The 15567-nt window shown below is 38.2% G+C and overlaps 1 protein-coding gene across 1 annotated transcript in view; it reads left to right on the forward strand.

Moving 5' to 3' along the window:
* The first annotated feature begins 825 nt into the window (after positions 1-825).
* IL16 (interleukin 16) overlaps positions 826-15567 on the forward strand; it is a 39685-nt gene continuing 24943 nt past the window's right edge. The window contains exons 1-3 of the mRNA XM_027644657.1: positions 826-923; positions 10226-10279; positions 14380-14785. Of these exons, the coding sequence (XP_027500458.1) occupies positions 10230-10279; positions 14380-14785 (456 nt within the window). The 5' untranslated portion in view covers positions 826-923; positions 10226-10229. The remainder of the gene's footprint in view (positions 924-10225; positions 10280-14379; positions 14786-15567) is intronic.

Genomic DNA, 15567 nt, shown 5'->3' on the forward strand with positions numbered 1-15567 from the left:
AATACCCCCTCTCTCCTGCCTCCACTCACTTCCTCAAAACAATGAATCCCTCTCAAATGATCTCATATGAATAACATTTGCACCTCCTTTTCTATTATCTTATTTTCACACAGTAAAAGGATCCTAGTTTGTGTCTGTTTGCTGTAGCTTGAGTTCTACCATCCTCAGACAAAACTCTTCCCTCCACTACACAGACTTTATTCACCCAAGAAAAACCTCCCAAAGCCCTTACAGACCTTATGAAAGGCGTTTTCACTCACTTGGGTTAAATGAGCACTGTGTGTTTTCTTTCTTCCTTTTTATTTTTTTTTCTTTGGGGGTGGCATAAAAAGTAATAAATGAATCATTTCAACTTCAGGCGAGAAGTTTAGGTGTTGTATTTGTACCATGCAACTACATAAACACAGAACGAGCCAGTTAACCAATGAACTGCAGGAATGAGAAGCAATGAGATGATCTAAAACGTTTTAACACATTTTCCATATATTAGCGTTTGGACTAGTTGTGTTTTGCTTTCTTACAACACACACAAGTCAGTAAAAGTCCAAAAGGAAAGTCTGAGGTTTTACATTTCTGTTTGTGGTACAGGAAAAGGGTTACGATCTCAGTGGTTGATTCAGTGAAATAACATCTCTTTTATACACATCTGCCTAGCAAGTAGGGCGGTAGTTGGAAATACCCAATCTAAAGCATTAAAGATTTGCTGGCAAATAGCGAGGCATTTTCTGCAGAGGAAAAGTTGTTATACTGAGTAGTCACTTTGAATGCTTAGGAGTTACAGTCAAATATCCAAACACTGTGGAGTTACACTGCATTTATTATTTTCTCAAGTATTTAACACACTGGGAATTGACTCTGCTGCATATTTCAAATCCAAGAAGGCATGATAATAGTGGATTTAAATAAGAAGATACTTGGCAATGGTAAGTGATATTTTTATAACAAATTATTTAGACATCATGCAGTCAGCTCTTTTTACATGCCATCATGTATTATTTTCAACTGTTTTAATTTCAGAATTTGAAAGAGAAGAATAAACAGATAAGAGGTATTTCACAAACTACATTTTTTTCTGTCTTTTCACTATCACTATTTTGTCTTTAAAATTTGAAGTAAATTATTATTGTTCAGTGATCAGCATTATGAATTAGACAGAGATGCTCTACATGGACGTACCTTAATATAAGACACTGTTATTTTGCTGTATAATATTTCTATTATTCATATAAAAGTCTGCAGAGTGGACCAGAGACTTTTGTGAGTTCACAGCTTTCTTCAGTTTTTAAGGCCTCTATAAACCTGCAATATTATAAGAGGCAGAAAAGAAACAAAATCACAAATTAAATGATTCATTACTCAGAAAAATTTGAAATCTACAAAAATATCTCACTGGCAATTAAACTTCATAAATAAGAGAAATAATTAATTTTAAAACCAGATGGAAAGGACAGGATATGGGATATTTAAATTTTTTTAAGCTTTTGCTAAGTACACTTTTTTTGGAGAATTTTCTCTAACGATTCCCTACTCATTTCCACTGTGCTGTGTAACTGAAGGCTATATTCTTTGAATACTTTATTTTTCTTCAAAGAAAAATACAGAAAAATGCATTTCTCCATGAGAACTGGACAGGGGTAGAATCTAATCCTCTGAAAACACATTTCCAAACCATTTTAAAATTAAACATTAATATGATTATCTACTACAGTTCCAAAGCACAGATCCAAGCAAGACATTCAAATGTAGTATTTACTCAAATCTCTGTATGAACTAGCCTATACAGGAAATCAGTAAATTGCTTCTGAGTCTCAGCCTCAAAGGGGATACGTATTTGTTTAGTCATATACTATAAATAACATCTGTAGACCTGAAACCTTGCCAGTGTTATTAATGCAGTGTTCACTTAATAGTATCCTTTATTATGTGCCCCATTAGCAACTGATTCAAACAGTATGAGCCCACAGAAAAAACGTGCAGGCTGGTACAGCACACAGATCCTGGTGATCTGTTATCCACAGGGCCAGTACAACCTCATTTGGTGGAGCTGAGCCCTGAGCACACAGATCCTGGTGAGCAATCCCTTGGGAGAGGTGGTCAGGGCAGAGGCTTTGGAGCCCCCCTTGCTGCTCCTCCGGGGGGGGGAAGGTTGCTGTCAGGTGGGAGGTGGGCACGAAACACTCCCCTCTTCCCCCACTGTACCAGCCTGTGCCTGGGAATGGATGACATAAAGCTGTGGGGCCGTCAAATTCCTTCAATTTATGCTGAAGGACTGACCTGACAGGTGACGGCTCTTTATCACTTTTACAGCTCCTTGCTATTAGAGAGCACAACTGATGTGATCTGCTGCTTTCTTTGCCTACTGCTGTTACAATATTTATGCTGTCTCTATTACAGTATGGCACATACTGTACACTGTAAAATAACTTGCATGCCTTATAATATGGAATAAATTTCTGTGAATAGATTCTGCACAATACAAAATGGGTTGCTGTAGGATACCATTAGCTGACAGCGGCAAATTGTTATTGTTTTCTAAGAGTAGCTGTTAATTGTTTTATTCATTGTTCCATTAAAAAAAAAGCCAAATATTAATTATCTTTTAATATTTTTCATCAGAGAAATCCTCACCCCACACATCCAAGAAAGATGGTGATGCCCTTAACCCTCTTTCTTTGATGAGGACGAGGATTCAGAAGCCAGGCAAAGTGAACCTATCTATGGTTAAACAAGTAGGTTGCCATCAGAGCTGGAAGGAGATTTCCAGACTCAGTGCAGTGTTCAGTGAAAAATGAGCTGGGGTAGATTGTTACTGTTTTATAGTGAGTGGTGTTCATTAAATGTGGTTGGTAAGGTTCAGTTATAAGTAATATATGTCTTTGCCCAAGATTAATGCTGAGCCTAAACTGATATGGTCAAAGTCTTAACATTTTTCTGCTGCTAATTTTTTGGATTTAGGATCCTTTGTTTTTAACCAGAAATAGGGAAAAAACCCTCACCTCTAAAACTGTTCTCCAAAAGGTCGGGGTGTTCTTGAATGCTTATTTGAGTCAAGTCTTTAAAGATTTACTCCATAAATAAAAAGACAAAAATTTATAATCAGCTTAAAACGTGTTGAAGAAAAAGGGAAAGAACCAGAAAAAGAAATTCTGGGTTATGTTGGTGGTTGCATGGTTTTCTTGGAAAGCGATTTCAGGCAATTACTTGGGACTTAAATTCCAGAAGAGGCTGTTTCTTTTGGGAAATCCAAACTGAGACAAGGAATGCAGCATTAGTTCCTATGGAGAGATTATTATTAGACATTCTCTGAATCAAAACTGAGCATACATAAAGAAAAGACACTGGAAAACTTGACATCCCTGAGCACATGTCTGTTCCATGGTCAGGGTCATTCAGTGGTTGTCCTCAGCTGATGTAGTAGGTGGCATTGTGGGAGACACAGGATGCTGTGTCACACCAGCTTTTTGCACATCTCCAGACAGCCTTTCCAGAGAGTCTGTTCAAAAGACAGCCCTGTGTCTGGAGGCAGAGCCTGTCCCACAATCCTATTGTATATCTGCTCTTGTCCCCTCTGTCAGCTGCAAAATATAATACCTGTGATCTGAGTTATACCAATTTCTTATGAATTGAAGTATCCCTTCCACTCCTTAATGCTATGGAGCTTAATTGCCTACTATCTAGTAGCCCTGGACTAGAGGTGCTGTGGTCCTAAGAGTTATTTTTCAAATGCTTAAACTGAGGTTATCACTGTGCCATAACAGTAATAGTCAAGCTCTTCTGGACAAACACAGAAATAAAGGCAAATGAGGATTCAGTGGTGTTTAAAAGAAATGGTAACTAAGCTGTGTAACAATCTGTCTGACAGTATAGTTAGTTTTCAAGATTGATGTAATAATGTCTTTACATTCAGATCTGGTGCTTATTTTAAAAGATAAGCTTTAGCTTGAGCAGAAGTTATTGCCATCAGTACAGGAATTACAGGCTAATTTTTTCTCTTTGACAGGTTACTTATACTAGCTAACTAGAACAACTTCTTCTGGTCTTGAAAACTGTGATTCTGTAGGAAAGTCAAAACCCAAGACTGGGAACCCTCAGCTGAGATCTCTCAGCCACTACCTCCAAACTACTTAACATTAGATACTTCTCTGAAGGTGTAGGCTCGTTTCGAAGCACATAAGAAAAGTGTTCTCCCAAAGACACTAGATCCTAGACTGTTTAGGATGCTACAGCTTACCCCAGCACCATCTGTCACACCTATGACAAAGTTATCATAAGATCTCATGAAGCATCAGAAGCATTGCATTTTGTGCCTTACCAGGAACCTATTTATGTGACAGATTAGGGTGCTTCCCTCATGGGAAACCTGTAAAATAACCTAGACTCATCTTGCTGTCAACAATAATGCTATGGGGAATATACATTATGACTAAAGTTAGTGTTAAAACCTACAGTATTGCCAAGAACAGGAGAGCTGCCCTTGGAGCTTATACTGTTATCTTCAACACCACAAACAAAACCCACCTTCTCAGCTTCATTCTGATTGTCACAGCCTTAGAGATAAAGTGCAGCAGCAGGAATGTGAAGGGTCCTCAAAACTTCTGTAGTGCAGACTTAAGCAGCAGGCTGTGTTAAGTAGCTTTGCCTCTGCCAAGCTCCAGGAATGACAAATACTCGGAAGCAGCTACTGCTTAAGCCTTGTGCTTGAAATGACAACTGTACAAATGTGGTAAAGTCATCTTATTCAGATGCAGATATTCCAGAGAAGAAGTTGAGTAATTCATCATCAATCCTTGACAATGTTAATTGAAAAAAGTCCCAACCCCAAAAAACCCCGAAACAATACCCCAAACAAAACAAACTCTGCTATATCCGCTCTCAAAAAAACCCCCACAAACAACACAACCCAAACCAAAAAACCCAGCAACCCAGACAGGATCATGCATGCTCTCTGTGAAATGCTAAAGGATATCAAGCCCCCGATTTCAGTGAGACTCAGATCAGTTGCTGTAGCAAGTGCTGCCTGTACCAGAGTGTGGAGCATGGAGTAAATTCTGCCACTGGTACTTGGGTGGACTAAATATATTCACCTTTTCAGTACCTTCATTCATTCACATCTGGTTGCTCAAGGAGTAAAGAAGGCAGCAGTAAGAATGAGAGAATCCAGCATGGGCTCACAATAAAAGATTAAAAAAGACAGGTTTAAATACACCTTTTAACTGAACTAATCAAAAATATAGAGAAAATATTCATATAATTTTTTTAGGCAAATTCAGTTTTCTTTTGCCCTTTACATTCTTTCCTTATAAATCATAGCTTTTGGCTATTGATAATTCTCCTTTCATTCAACGTAAAGGGCCCCTTATGTCTACCTACAGTTTAGGGGACTATAAATCAAAGGGAATGTTAAGTCAGATGAAAAAGGAACATTATGTAACTGAAAGCGTGGAAAGAAGAGGTAAAGTCATAACTTTTTAAAATATTTGGTTTAAATTAGAATGACACCATACAGGGGAGCTCACATTTTAGAATGACACCATACAGGGGAGCTCAGTTTTTGCTACTCTGGTGCTGCAGTAAGCTATAAACTGTATATTGGTCAACAGTTTAAAAGCAAAAAAGAATGACCTTTCCTTCAGTGCCAGTTATTTAGCAGCTTCATAGCCAATACAAATAATCTCTAGTGCCTCTCTTAAGTCCAGTATAATCTCTTACTCTACATACCCACTACAAAAATATCAAAATAACAATACAGCCCACAACATTTAATTAACAGGGTACCATTCTTGCCTTGCCTCATACACCACACCATGGCTACACACACTAAAAAGCCAACACACTTTATACTCATAGTGCTGTAATTTTTCAATCACACACTCTTAACACAATCATTTATGGAAATCACTTGGGCTACTTTTTCTGTAAACAAAGCATTGCATGCACACAGTAACATATTCTTCATGGAATTCCAGGATATGTTTTCAAGATGAGACAAAAATACTTTTTGATGGATGGACATTTAGTATTAGACCATCTTCCATGGAATTATATAAGCAATATTTTACAGTTTGCCTCTAGGGCACTGCAACAAGCCAGGATAGTAACCAAGCAGAGTGGGAGTGCACATCCTGCAACACAAATGTTTTTGGCAAGACGAGGTCCAGGAACTTTTATTAACTCACAGGAAGGCAGTTCACTGGAAAACAGTCTTGGAGGCTGCAGAGCTGGATGTCACCATGAAAGAGTCAGGTAATAAAGTTCACAAAAAGAAGTGATCTGAAGAAAAAGGAGGAGTTCCAAACATATGAAAGCAGCAGGAAGCTGGAAGGAAGGGTAAAAAAAGAAAAGATAAAAGTATGTAGAAGATGGAGGATGACATCAGTACAGAGATCAATGAGAAAAGGATTCTACAGAGAAGTGAAGATCAGGATATTTTTCCTAGTACAAGAACTGAACAAATCTTATAGGAAGCAAATTTAAAACAATTACAAGTACATTTATATGTAACACATGAAACTCATTGCCTCTAGATACTCTTGAAATCAAAAGTTTAATGGGAGCCAGAAATGGATAAATTATAGTTACATTACACAGGATTCATTTCATCTGTAGAAATAAAAAAAAAAAATAAAATCCTTGTGCTTCCTGGCAAAAGCTGGGTACTAAGTAATGAAAGAAATTAGAAAGAGTTTTACCTAATTTGACATAATGCAATACTTATCCATTATAGGGCAGCTGTGGCTTCTGCTAAAAAAACCTAATAATTTCGGAATAACATACAAAACCTCAGAGCGCCAATCTACTCTTACCTATAAGGTACTCAGAAGAAACTCTACCTGAAAGCAAATTCTTTCTTGGTTTTTCCTATTTTTTTTTTTTTTTTACAAGGTAATCCCTTTGAAGCAATTGTTGGAGAACGATATTGGTTTAATTGGGTTTATGGAGTGACTCAACATGCCATGTTACTATGTTTTCATGGATGGAAGGGCAGAGTGAAAGGCATGAAACCCAAGACAGAGATGACTAATCCAGTCCTGGCTTAGAAGCAATGAGGGGATGGATTGTCCCATGCAACATAACTGTTGTCTGAAATATGGTAAAATGTGAAAATTGTCTAAGGCAAAAGTAATTTATCAGCTTACTAAACAATGTAAGGACAGGACAAAAACTAGAACACTCCAAACTATTGGTTTTCTTTTCTATTAACACAAGCGTATTTGGAGCTGGGTGGAGATCAGGACTGAGGCTAAGTTCCACCATACTTAGATCTGCTTTGCCCAGTACTAATGTTCTGTTTAAATTTGTATGCTCCTTTTTGGAAAAGGTTATCACCAGTAGCAACGGGCAAAATATTTAGTACTGAATAGTCTGCATATTTGTCCTCTAGAATCCAAACCTTTGGATATGGAAAATAATTTGGAGAAAAGAGGAATCAGCTCCTGTTTCTGCTATGGTTCCGGAGACATCCTGATTTTAGTCACACAAAAGAGAAGAATTGCCATAACTATTAAATTCAATGGCTTCTCTATTTTCTTTACCCACCTCCAATACACAATAACTCCAGATGTCACTAAAGTTACTCCATTTTATGGTAGCTATATTTTCATCAACTCACCTCTTGGGGTGAAATCCCTGTCCAAGTGAAATCAATGCCAAAACAGCTAACTCCAAAGTGCTCATGATTTCTGGGACCTTCTTGTTCCACACATTGATTATGCTTGAGCTTTTAAGCATTTCCATTTATTTGTTTGAACACTCTTTATTTTACTGCATTCTTCTTCTCCTGTTCCTCACCAGAAAAGGCACTGAAGAAACCCAACTGATTTTCCTTATATTTCCTATTATCTCATAAACCTTTATCAATACAGCTCCTTTCTGCAAAGGAGAGTCCATGTAACTAATACAAAATTCCAGCCTCTGATCAGTTTTCATAGCCCTGTTCCTGGTATGATACCTTTGAGCTAAGTAATGAAGATTGACCACAGCATCCAATATCAAAGTATACCATTTGTGCAACAAGGCAGGCACAGTAGAGGTTCTCTCTCTCTCTCCCTCCCCTTTTCCTTATGGCTTCTAAAAACCTGCTTTTCTGTTCACCACTGGGCACCAAACAATTACTGTACAGAGAAGATGGAAAAAACTGCAAAAGGTTAGAGTGAAACAACATGAAAAAACAGCCCCTCCTTGTGATATTTATGTTTCTGCTGCTGGCCCTGGCAGGAGTCCAGATTTGGAATGAACAAAACTCCCAGTGGCTTAGGGACTACATTATTCAGCCCATAGTCAGGAAATGCAAAAGTATGTGACAATGGGAAGAAATAAAGCAAGCTTTCCAATGCTTTTGAGCTTCCAGCTCAATCAGTTTGGATCAAAACTCAGGGGCTGTTGAGATTTTGTGTGAATGAGTTCTCTATTGCTAAACAAAAACATGTGTGTGTTACAGTGAAAGACAGTGAAGCGGTAAACAGTATGTGGCTTTGCTCCCTTGTTGATATTTCATTTTTACAGCACTAGCACTACAAAACCCCATTTAATGTACAAGGCCACTGTCCTTTCTATTCAAATACAGTGAAAAACTCTTTTCCAAAATACAAAGTTAGGTCCCTATTTCTCTTCCTCTCCAGCAAAGCTACCTGATAGCTGTTGATCACTACTTATTGCCAAATCTTGGTTCTTTTATAAGATTAGAATGTAAAAGAGTTAAGTAATATTCTATGTTATTTGTTAAAATAGTTAAAACTGTATCCTTTACAAAAGATATCCTCTGGAGAACTAGCATCCTAAAAACTTAGTTGTTAGGAAAATAACGTCAAATTCTCTTCATAAACATTTAAAATACAGAATACCCACAATATTATTATCAAGGATAGAGTGTTCTAGGGTTCCCACAGACAATGTACAGAGCAGAGATTTCATCTTCCCTTTTTTTCCCAGTAGGGAAATCATTCCCACAGGGTAGATGCTTGTCCTCGCAGTCCATGTTTTATCTAAAAGTCACAGGACCACTAAGCATGAGATCCTATGAGTGCAATATTTTAAACCTATTTAATAATTCCTCTCTCTCTTTTGCAAGTTTAGTGACAGACCAATAAAACCAGGACCTTCAGGCCACAGAACACACAGGGTAGCAGGTGTCTAAGCACTCTCATGTTGAGCATTTCCATGATCAGACATGGCCAGGTTTATGTTTACGTTTTCCTGAAAGGTATAGGATTTGTGGTTTGTAAGAACATTTTAAAGAGGCCTCACGATTTCAATAAAATGACATGAACTCTTTTAGATACAATTTTTTCTTCTATGAAATATTTTAATTTACGCACTTTTATCACAAAAAGTAGTTTTCTGCAGCAGGATTGATATTTGTCGGGGTGAGCAGAACTAAGGATGGACAGCTGGGGACTGATACTGATCTGTGTGACCAATAAAAACCAGCTAAGCATGACTAGGACGTGGCAGAAAGGGGGAGCTGCCTGCTCCCACAATTGATGGTGGATGCAGCTCAAGCAGTGTTTTGTGGAGGGAATCACCACAATAGGAGAATAGATTGTGAACCACTTACTCTGCAGCAAATGAAAGGTGTGACTGAGGCAATTTGGATTCCACGGTATAGTTCTCATTTCCTGCATGCTCTGTGGAAAAAACCCAATAATTTTCTGAGTTCTTGATCAGTTTGGATCACAAAGTTGCAGTCTAGCCCATAAAGGGGAAAGTATTTAAGAACTGGTAAGTTAAAGGGACCGTGTCACTTCGTGGTGAACAATACAAGGGCTTGGCATTACTTTTTGCTCCCGGAGCAGAAGTGGTCTATGAAACTCTGGCTAGCTTAATGTTAAAATATCTGCTAAAATATATGAGAAACCTGTTTGCCATCTGAGCCTCCAGCAGAAAATCCTACACTTGATTAGCACAGATTCTGGCTGTCACCCTAACTCCCCTCAGGTGGGGTTAACATGCCTGAACCCCATCAATCCTAGGACAGGGGAGCAATGGGTAAAAACAAATGACACAAACTCCTTAAATGGTCTTGCCACCTCTGGGTAGCTGGGAGCCTGCTGGAAACGGTTTCCCCAATACTGCATCCCATTGCTTTTGTTTATCTAGCCTTGCTGACATTTTCTTCAATTAGGAAACAATAGCTCCGTTCCAATGTACTGAGCAGAATTACTGAAACTGAGTCACGTGGCACCAGGAGAGTGTGTTTTCAATTATTCACTCTGTCTTTTTTTGCCAGGCCTATGAAGAGGAACAGCCTTCTGCAGGAGTCAGGTTTGTCTGCCTCGCTGTTGTAAGTTCCTCCTTTTGAATTTTTCTTTTACAATTAGGTATTTTTAATTTTTTAAATTTTTTTTAACAGTAAATTCAACTCTACGGTAATTTCTTACTCTTTATTATAAAAATTCCAAATCTCTAGCTCTTCCTATTGCCTGGAAGCCTAGACATCTGCAATAGTTCAGTGCTAATAATACTGCTCAGTAGTGAATCTGACAAAGATTACAAGATCTAGATTAAAATAGAATGCGAGCTCTAGATTAAAAGAGGATGCTGTTAGCACTTGGTAATGTAAATCTCATCTTGTTCTTGCTAGTAAAGAAAGGTTCTGTCTTTCCTACTGTCTGGTTAAAAGCAGAGCATTCACATTCAATCTGGGAGCTACACCAATTATTTGCATCTTGTAAATGCTCGGTTTAATATCCAACCAAAAATCTGAACCAAATGGGCACAGCTCAAATCATGTATTTTGTTTGCAGAAGACAGACTGAGTTCGGGCTTTTTAAACTTAAAGCTGGAAAAATAAAGCTTGAGGAAAAAAAATGAAACAGAGAAGGAACATTTGGTTTGCATTACAAACCACAGACAGCTTCCATCAGGCGAGCTGGAGGTATAAGAACGGCAAAAGAAAATGACAAGCAGTGAGTGCACTGGAGGAAAAGATGAATGGTTTAGAGAATTGACTTTGAAGTAATTGTCCATGCCATCAATACCTTGAATTAAATTTGGTGGAAGGTGGCAATGAATCATAAAGCTTCTCTGGCACTTGTGATGTTGTTTTCTGTGTAAAATAACATTTCTTGATATTTTTATCAGAAAACATATAGACTATGCTTTCGGTACCTCCTATATTTCTGTCACTTATGCAACCCTGAATCAGCAGCTCTGGAGAGGATGTTGCCCTAGTTAGGACTTGTGATCAAATACTTATAGCAAGAGCAAGTATTTAACTGGAGGTCTTCAGGTCTACTGGGTTTGTTTTCACCTCAACCACTGGCTCACTTTGAGATTAGGTAAGTCCTTCAGGGTTAAACTTGGTCTTTGAGTGGATGGAGCTATGATGGGGGTGGAGAAGGAGGAAACAGCTGACGAAGCAGGGAAGCAGAGTTCTCTCTGCTGCAGGTAAAAGTCCTCAGGAGCATTGCAGGGGGCTGGGATAGCAGAATGCACTTAGAGCAACGTTTTCTTTCCTGTTTCAACAGGTGCTTGTGTGTGTTCCCTGCATCCCAGATGCTTAGCACAGCCAGAGAGGCACCTCTTGGAGCATTTAGTACTGATGGCAGCACTGCCTTCCTAAGCTCAGCAGCTTCAGGCAGAGCAAGAAAGGGCTCGTGCATATCTCCACCCTTCATCCTAACATGCCAGTCTCCAGAGAGCTGCATTTTGACCATTAAGATATCAAGTCTTCTGCTTGTCCACATGCTTAATAGCTCTTTTTTAAATTCTTCCTCTTTGGAAGCGTAAGAGTGCAGCTAATGTTTGTACAACATTGAAATCCCTGAATGAAAAGTGCTATTTCTTCTGATTTCCCCCCATAGGCAAGATTGTTTAGGTCTGAATGTGAAACTTGGGCTCGTTTCTGACATTTTTGTTGCTACTGTCTAATAGCAATTATCAGAACACAGAAGGAGCACTGATTCCTATTGCAGATTTTCAAGTGATCCACATTCCACTCACCTCCAGCAAGTAGCTTTGTTGCTTCCTGCCCAGGTACTGAGAGTAGAGACCTGCAGAAGTTCCCCTCATCCTAGACATCCCATTGCTTTTTCAACTCCACATTCTGGTCTAGTGGGCCAGATTGCATTTTTACCTTCCTTCAGACATACAGGAAATGCAACATCATAGGCTTAAATTTATTTTCTAATACACTGGAGATGCTAACAGGGATTTCTGAGTTCAAAAATTGCAGTTGAGTTCATTTATATTATAGTAGACTGAACTGTCTTTTTAAAAGACTCAAACAAGATCTTCAAACCTTGAGAGTCTTTATATATTCATAGTGATAGTGTCAGGCAGTTTTTAGCTAAAGTAATCAACAAAGAAGCATAGAAAAAAAATTGCAAACTTTTGATGCTAAATTATACAACCACCAACTTCTTAGTTCTCAAAATTACTGTTCTAATATAATTCATAACACTTTTCATCTCTGTACTTCAAAATAAATTGCCACATAGAGGCTCTGACAAGAAGGTTCTCTCCATAGTGCGGGAACAGAGATGAATCCTACAGAAATAAGACCCCGTGTCAACTACGAAGTACATGTGTTAAAACTGAGCTCCATCTATGCCATATTTTTCCCCCTCCCCTCTTGCCTCTGTGTCCTTACACACAGGCCAGGATTGTCCTTTTATTCAGTGTGTGCTCTGCATCACAGGAAGGGAACGTGGCTGTGCTGTTGGACAGTCCCCCATCACAGGAATCTTGGCATTCATAAGAAGAGAGGCTACTCTGAAAGGAAGAAAAAAGTAAAATTAACTATCAAATACACTGGAAAGTATTGTCCAAATAAACCTCCTTTTCCCTTGGGCCTCCTTGCTTCTCCTGAAAAAGCCATGCACAAATTTTTTTTATTTTTACAAATTCAAAAAAATTCAGATTCATGTTGAACTGTGGATTTCTTCAGCAATGCCATAGAGTTCCTTCAGACAAGTACTCAATGGCATAGTGCTTATCATCTGTTTTTGGTTTTTTCCCTATTTATACAAGAAGGAAAAAATAAAAACCAAGAAAAATAATCCTGCAGATTTATTATAATGCTGACTTGGATTTATTATATGAATCTGGCTTGGTCTGAATTTGCAGACCTGTGTTTATGGTTGTGGCTGTAATGAGCCTTTAGAAAACCTTCCTTCTTCCATTTCTGTATCACTAACGGCACTTCAGGTGCAAAGTGCATATGTGCCTACTTAATTCTGCATAGAACCACCAAAAAAAACCCCAAACCAAACACAAAAACCCAGTTTAGAGCACAATGTACAAACTTTTTCTCTCAGTAGTATATCCAAGAAATGTTTTTTTTCAAATTACATTGATTTTCTGGTTTGTGTGTAACCCTTACAGCATTGTTATGCAAATACTTCAGTTTCAATAGGTATTTTCCCCAGAATGGCAGCATTCAGTATCTATTACGTACTGTGAGGAGAGTAAAAAGTTTGTGTAATAAATACAATGATAAAAATGGTGAGAAAGTCAAAGTAATTAATTTAGAGTTTGTCTTGTTGAATTTTCAGCACTGATACATACATACTGAAGTATTTCTAAAAAGCTTTTTCTGAGAGAAAAAGAAAACAGTTTTACAAAGACCCCTTTTGTTACATTAACATATTCATTATTCATTTTACAAAACTTCTGCCACATTTTTGATTGTATAAATTTTCTTCCATTTTACCTTAATTTTGTATGCTGAATCATGTACTGAAACAAACCTCTTCTGTAATAGGACACTTCTTGATTGATGTACTGGGGCTGTATTCCTTTATAGAGTTCAATCCCTAATCAGATATTCACATCTTAAGTGCTTCACTGGATCTCTCTGTTACTCTTAAATGCACGGTCTTAAGTGAGTTCTGGTCTGCAAAGGTGGAAGTTTTATAGCAGCCTGACATTCCTTATTTTCTCGAGGCTATGATCTACTTTTGCTAAACCACTTACAAATCAGATGAGCCAGGCAGAGAACTTAATGTCAACAATTTGATTAATCTTCTTTGAATTATAGTGGTTTCATGAATCAGGCTTCAGAAGGAGCTTCTTCTTTCCAAATAATATTAGGAGGATACAATAATGCTTTTAAAGTATCTTCCTTTTCAATATGGGATTTCAACATGCAAATTCAGCAGATGCCCAAAGCCAGGAGACAATGGAAGCATCACAAACTTTTATTAAAAGCACTCCATTGTGCTTGAGGAACATGGCAAGAGAATGAAAAGGTGAAGGAGAATCTAGTAGAGCACTGTGCAGAAACAGAATTAGCAAGTCATGAGATATCACGTGGCTGTTCGCAGACTGAAAGGCTCTGTTGATTCGATTTATTCATTAGGGCTTTTCAGTAGTGTAGGTTATTAAGTGGGAGAAAGTGGGGTATATTGCAACTTACTTTTTATATTTCCTTTCCTGGAGGATATTTAGCACCAGAGAAGCGGAGAAAGTTATTGAAAGTATCATGCCACACAAATGGGAGAATGATAGGAAAAAGAGCAGCGGCTCTCTGAAGATGGATCAAAAGAGCAATGCTGGGAACAGGAAGTCAAGGAAGTTTCGCTCCATTTCAAGATCACTTATACTTTGCAATGCCAAAAACAGTGACGATGGGTCAAGTCCTGATGAGAAATGTCCCGATCCCTTGGAGATGTCTACCAGCTGGGGTCAAGAGGACTTGGACTGCTGTCCTAGAACACAACTACCATGCACATCAGAGACAGAAGACAGCCCACCTGATCCTCCACATGTGATCACCAGCACGGTCCAGTCCAAAGCTGCTGCAAATGAGAACTGCAACAACATGAGAAGAAAGTTACTCACCAAGGTAGGCAATTTGTGCTGTATATTGTAATGTTTCCCATTGCAGTAGTTTCTAAATTAATAAATTCCTAAATTAACTCATATTTCTCAGGAACACAGGGTTCTACTCAGCCTTTTTAGAGCCTGCAGTGTTCCTGATCTGCATAAACAGCACGAAAATGTACTAGCATCCCTGCTGTGCTGTTGCACTCTGCTGATCGACATTCTGCTGAAATCAGTGACTCCAGGCCACTCACAGTGTTCAGATTAGCACAGCTGGTGTGTTCTACCTGCAGTACAGAATCCAGCTCAAAATATAAAGCTGTCACTATAGTAAAGTACATTTGTAGAGTGCAATACCATAAGATCTCATAAGCTATGCATGCATGAATTATATTAATACTGTGGAAGACAGGAGATTCAGTAGGCAGATGCTCTTTCCTTCTGATTCATGAAGAAGCTAGTGATGGCTCTAAAACCACCAGAGACATCACACTTCCTAGAGATATAAAAAGTTTTAACAGTCTTGTATTTCAATATTATTCTTTAATCAAGTAACTATATTAACACTAACAATCCAAAAAACTGAACAATATTAGTCTGAACAATATATTTTAGATGCTTTCAGAAAGTTCCTTTTCAGTAGCATAACCTAATTTTTCCACTTTCTCTCTACTTGATGTGTAAAAGGGACCTCACTGCAAACATCCTCCTGGTACCTCCTTTATTATATGCCTTTTATGTGTGCAAATAATTGCTTATGTGAAAGAACTGATTCTTTCACCTAAAATGTTTTTCTTATATATT

This window comes from Corapipo altera, unplaced genomic scaffold, assembly GCF_003945725.1.
Source record: "Corapipo altera isolate COAL_440 unplaced genomic scaffold, ASM394572v1 50, whole genome shotgun sequence".
NCBI lineage: Eukaryota > Metazoa > Chordata > Aves > Passeriformes > Pipridae > Corapipo > Corapipo altera.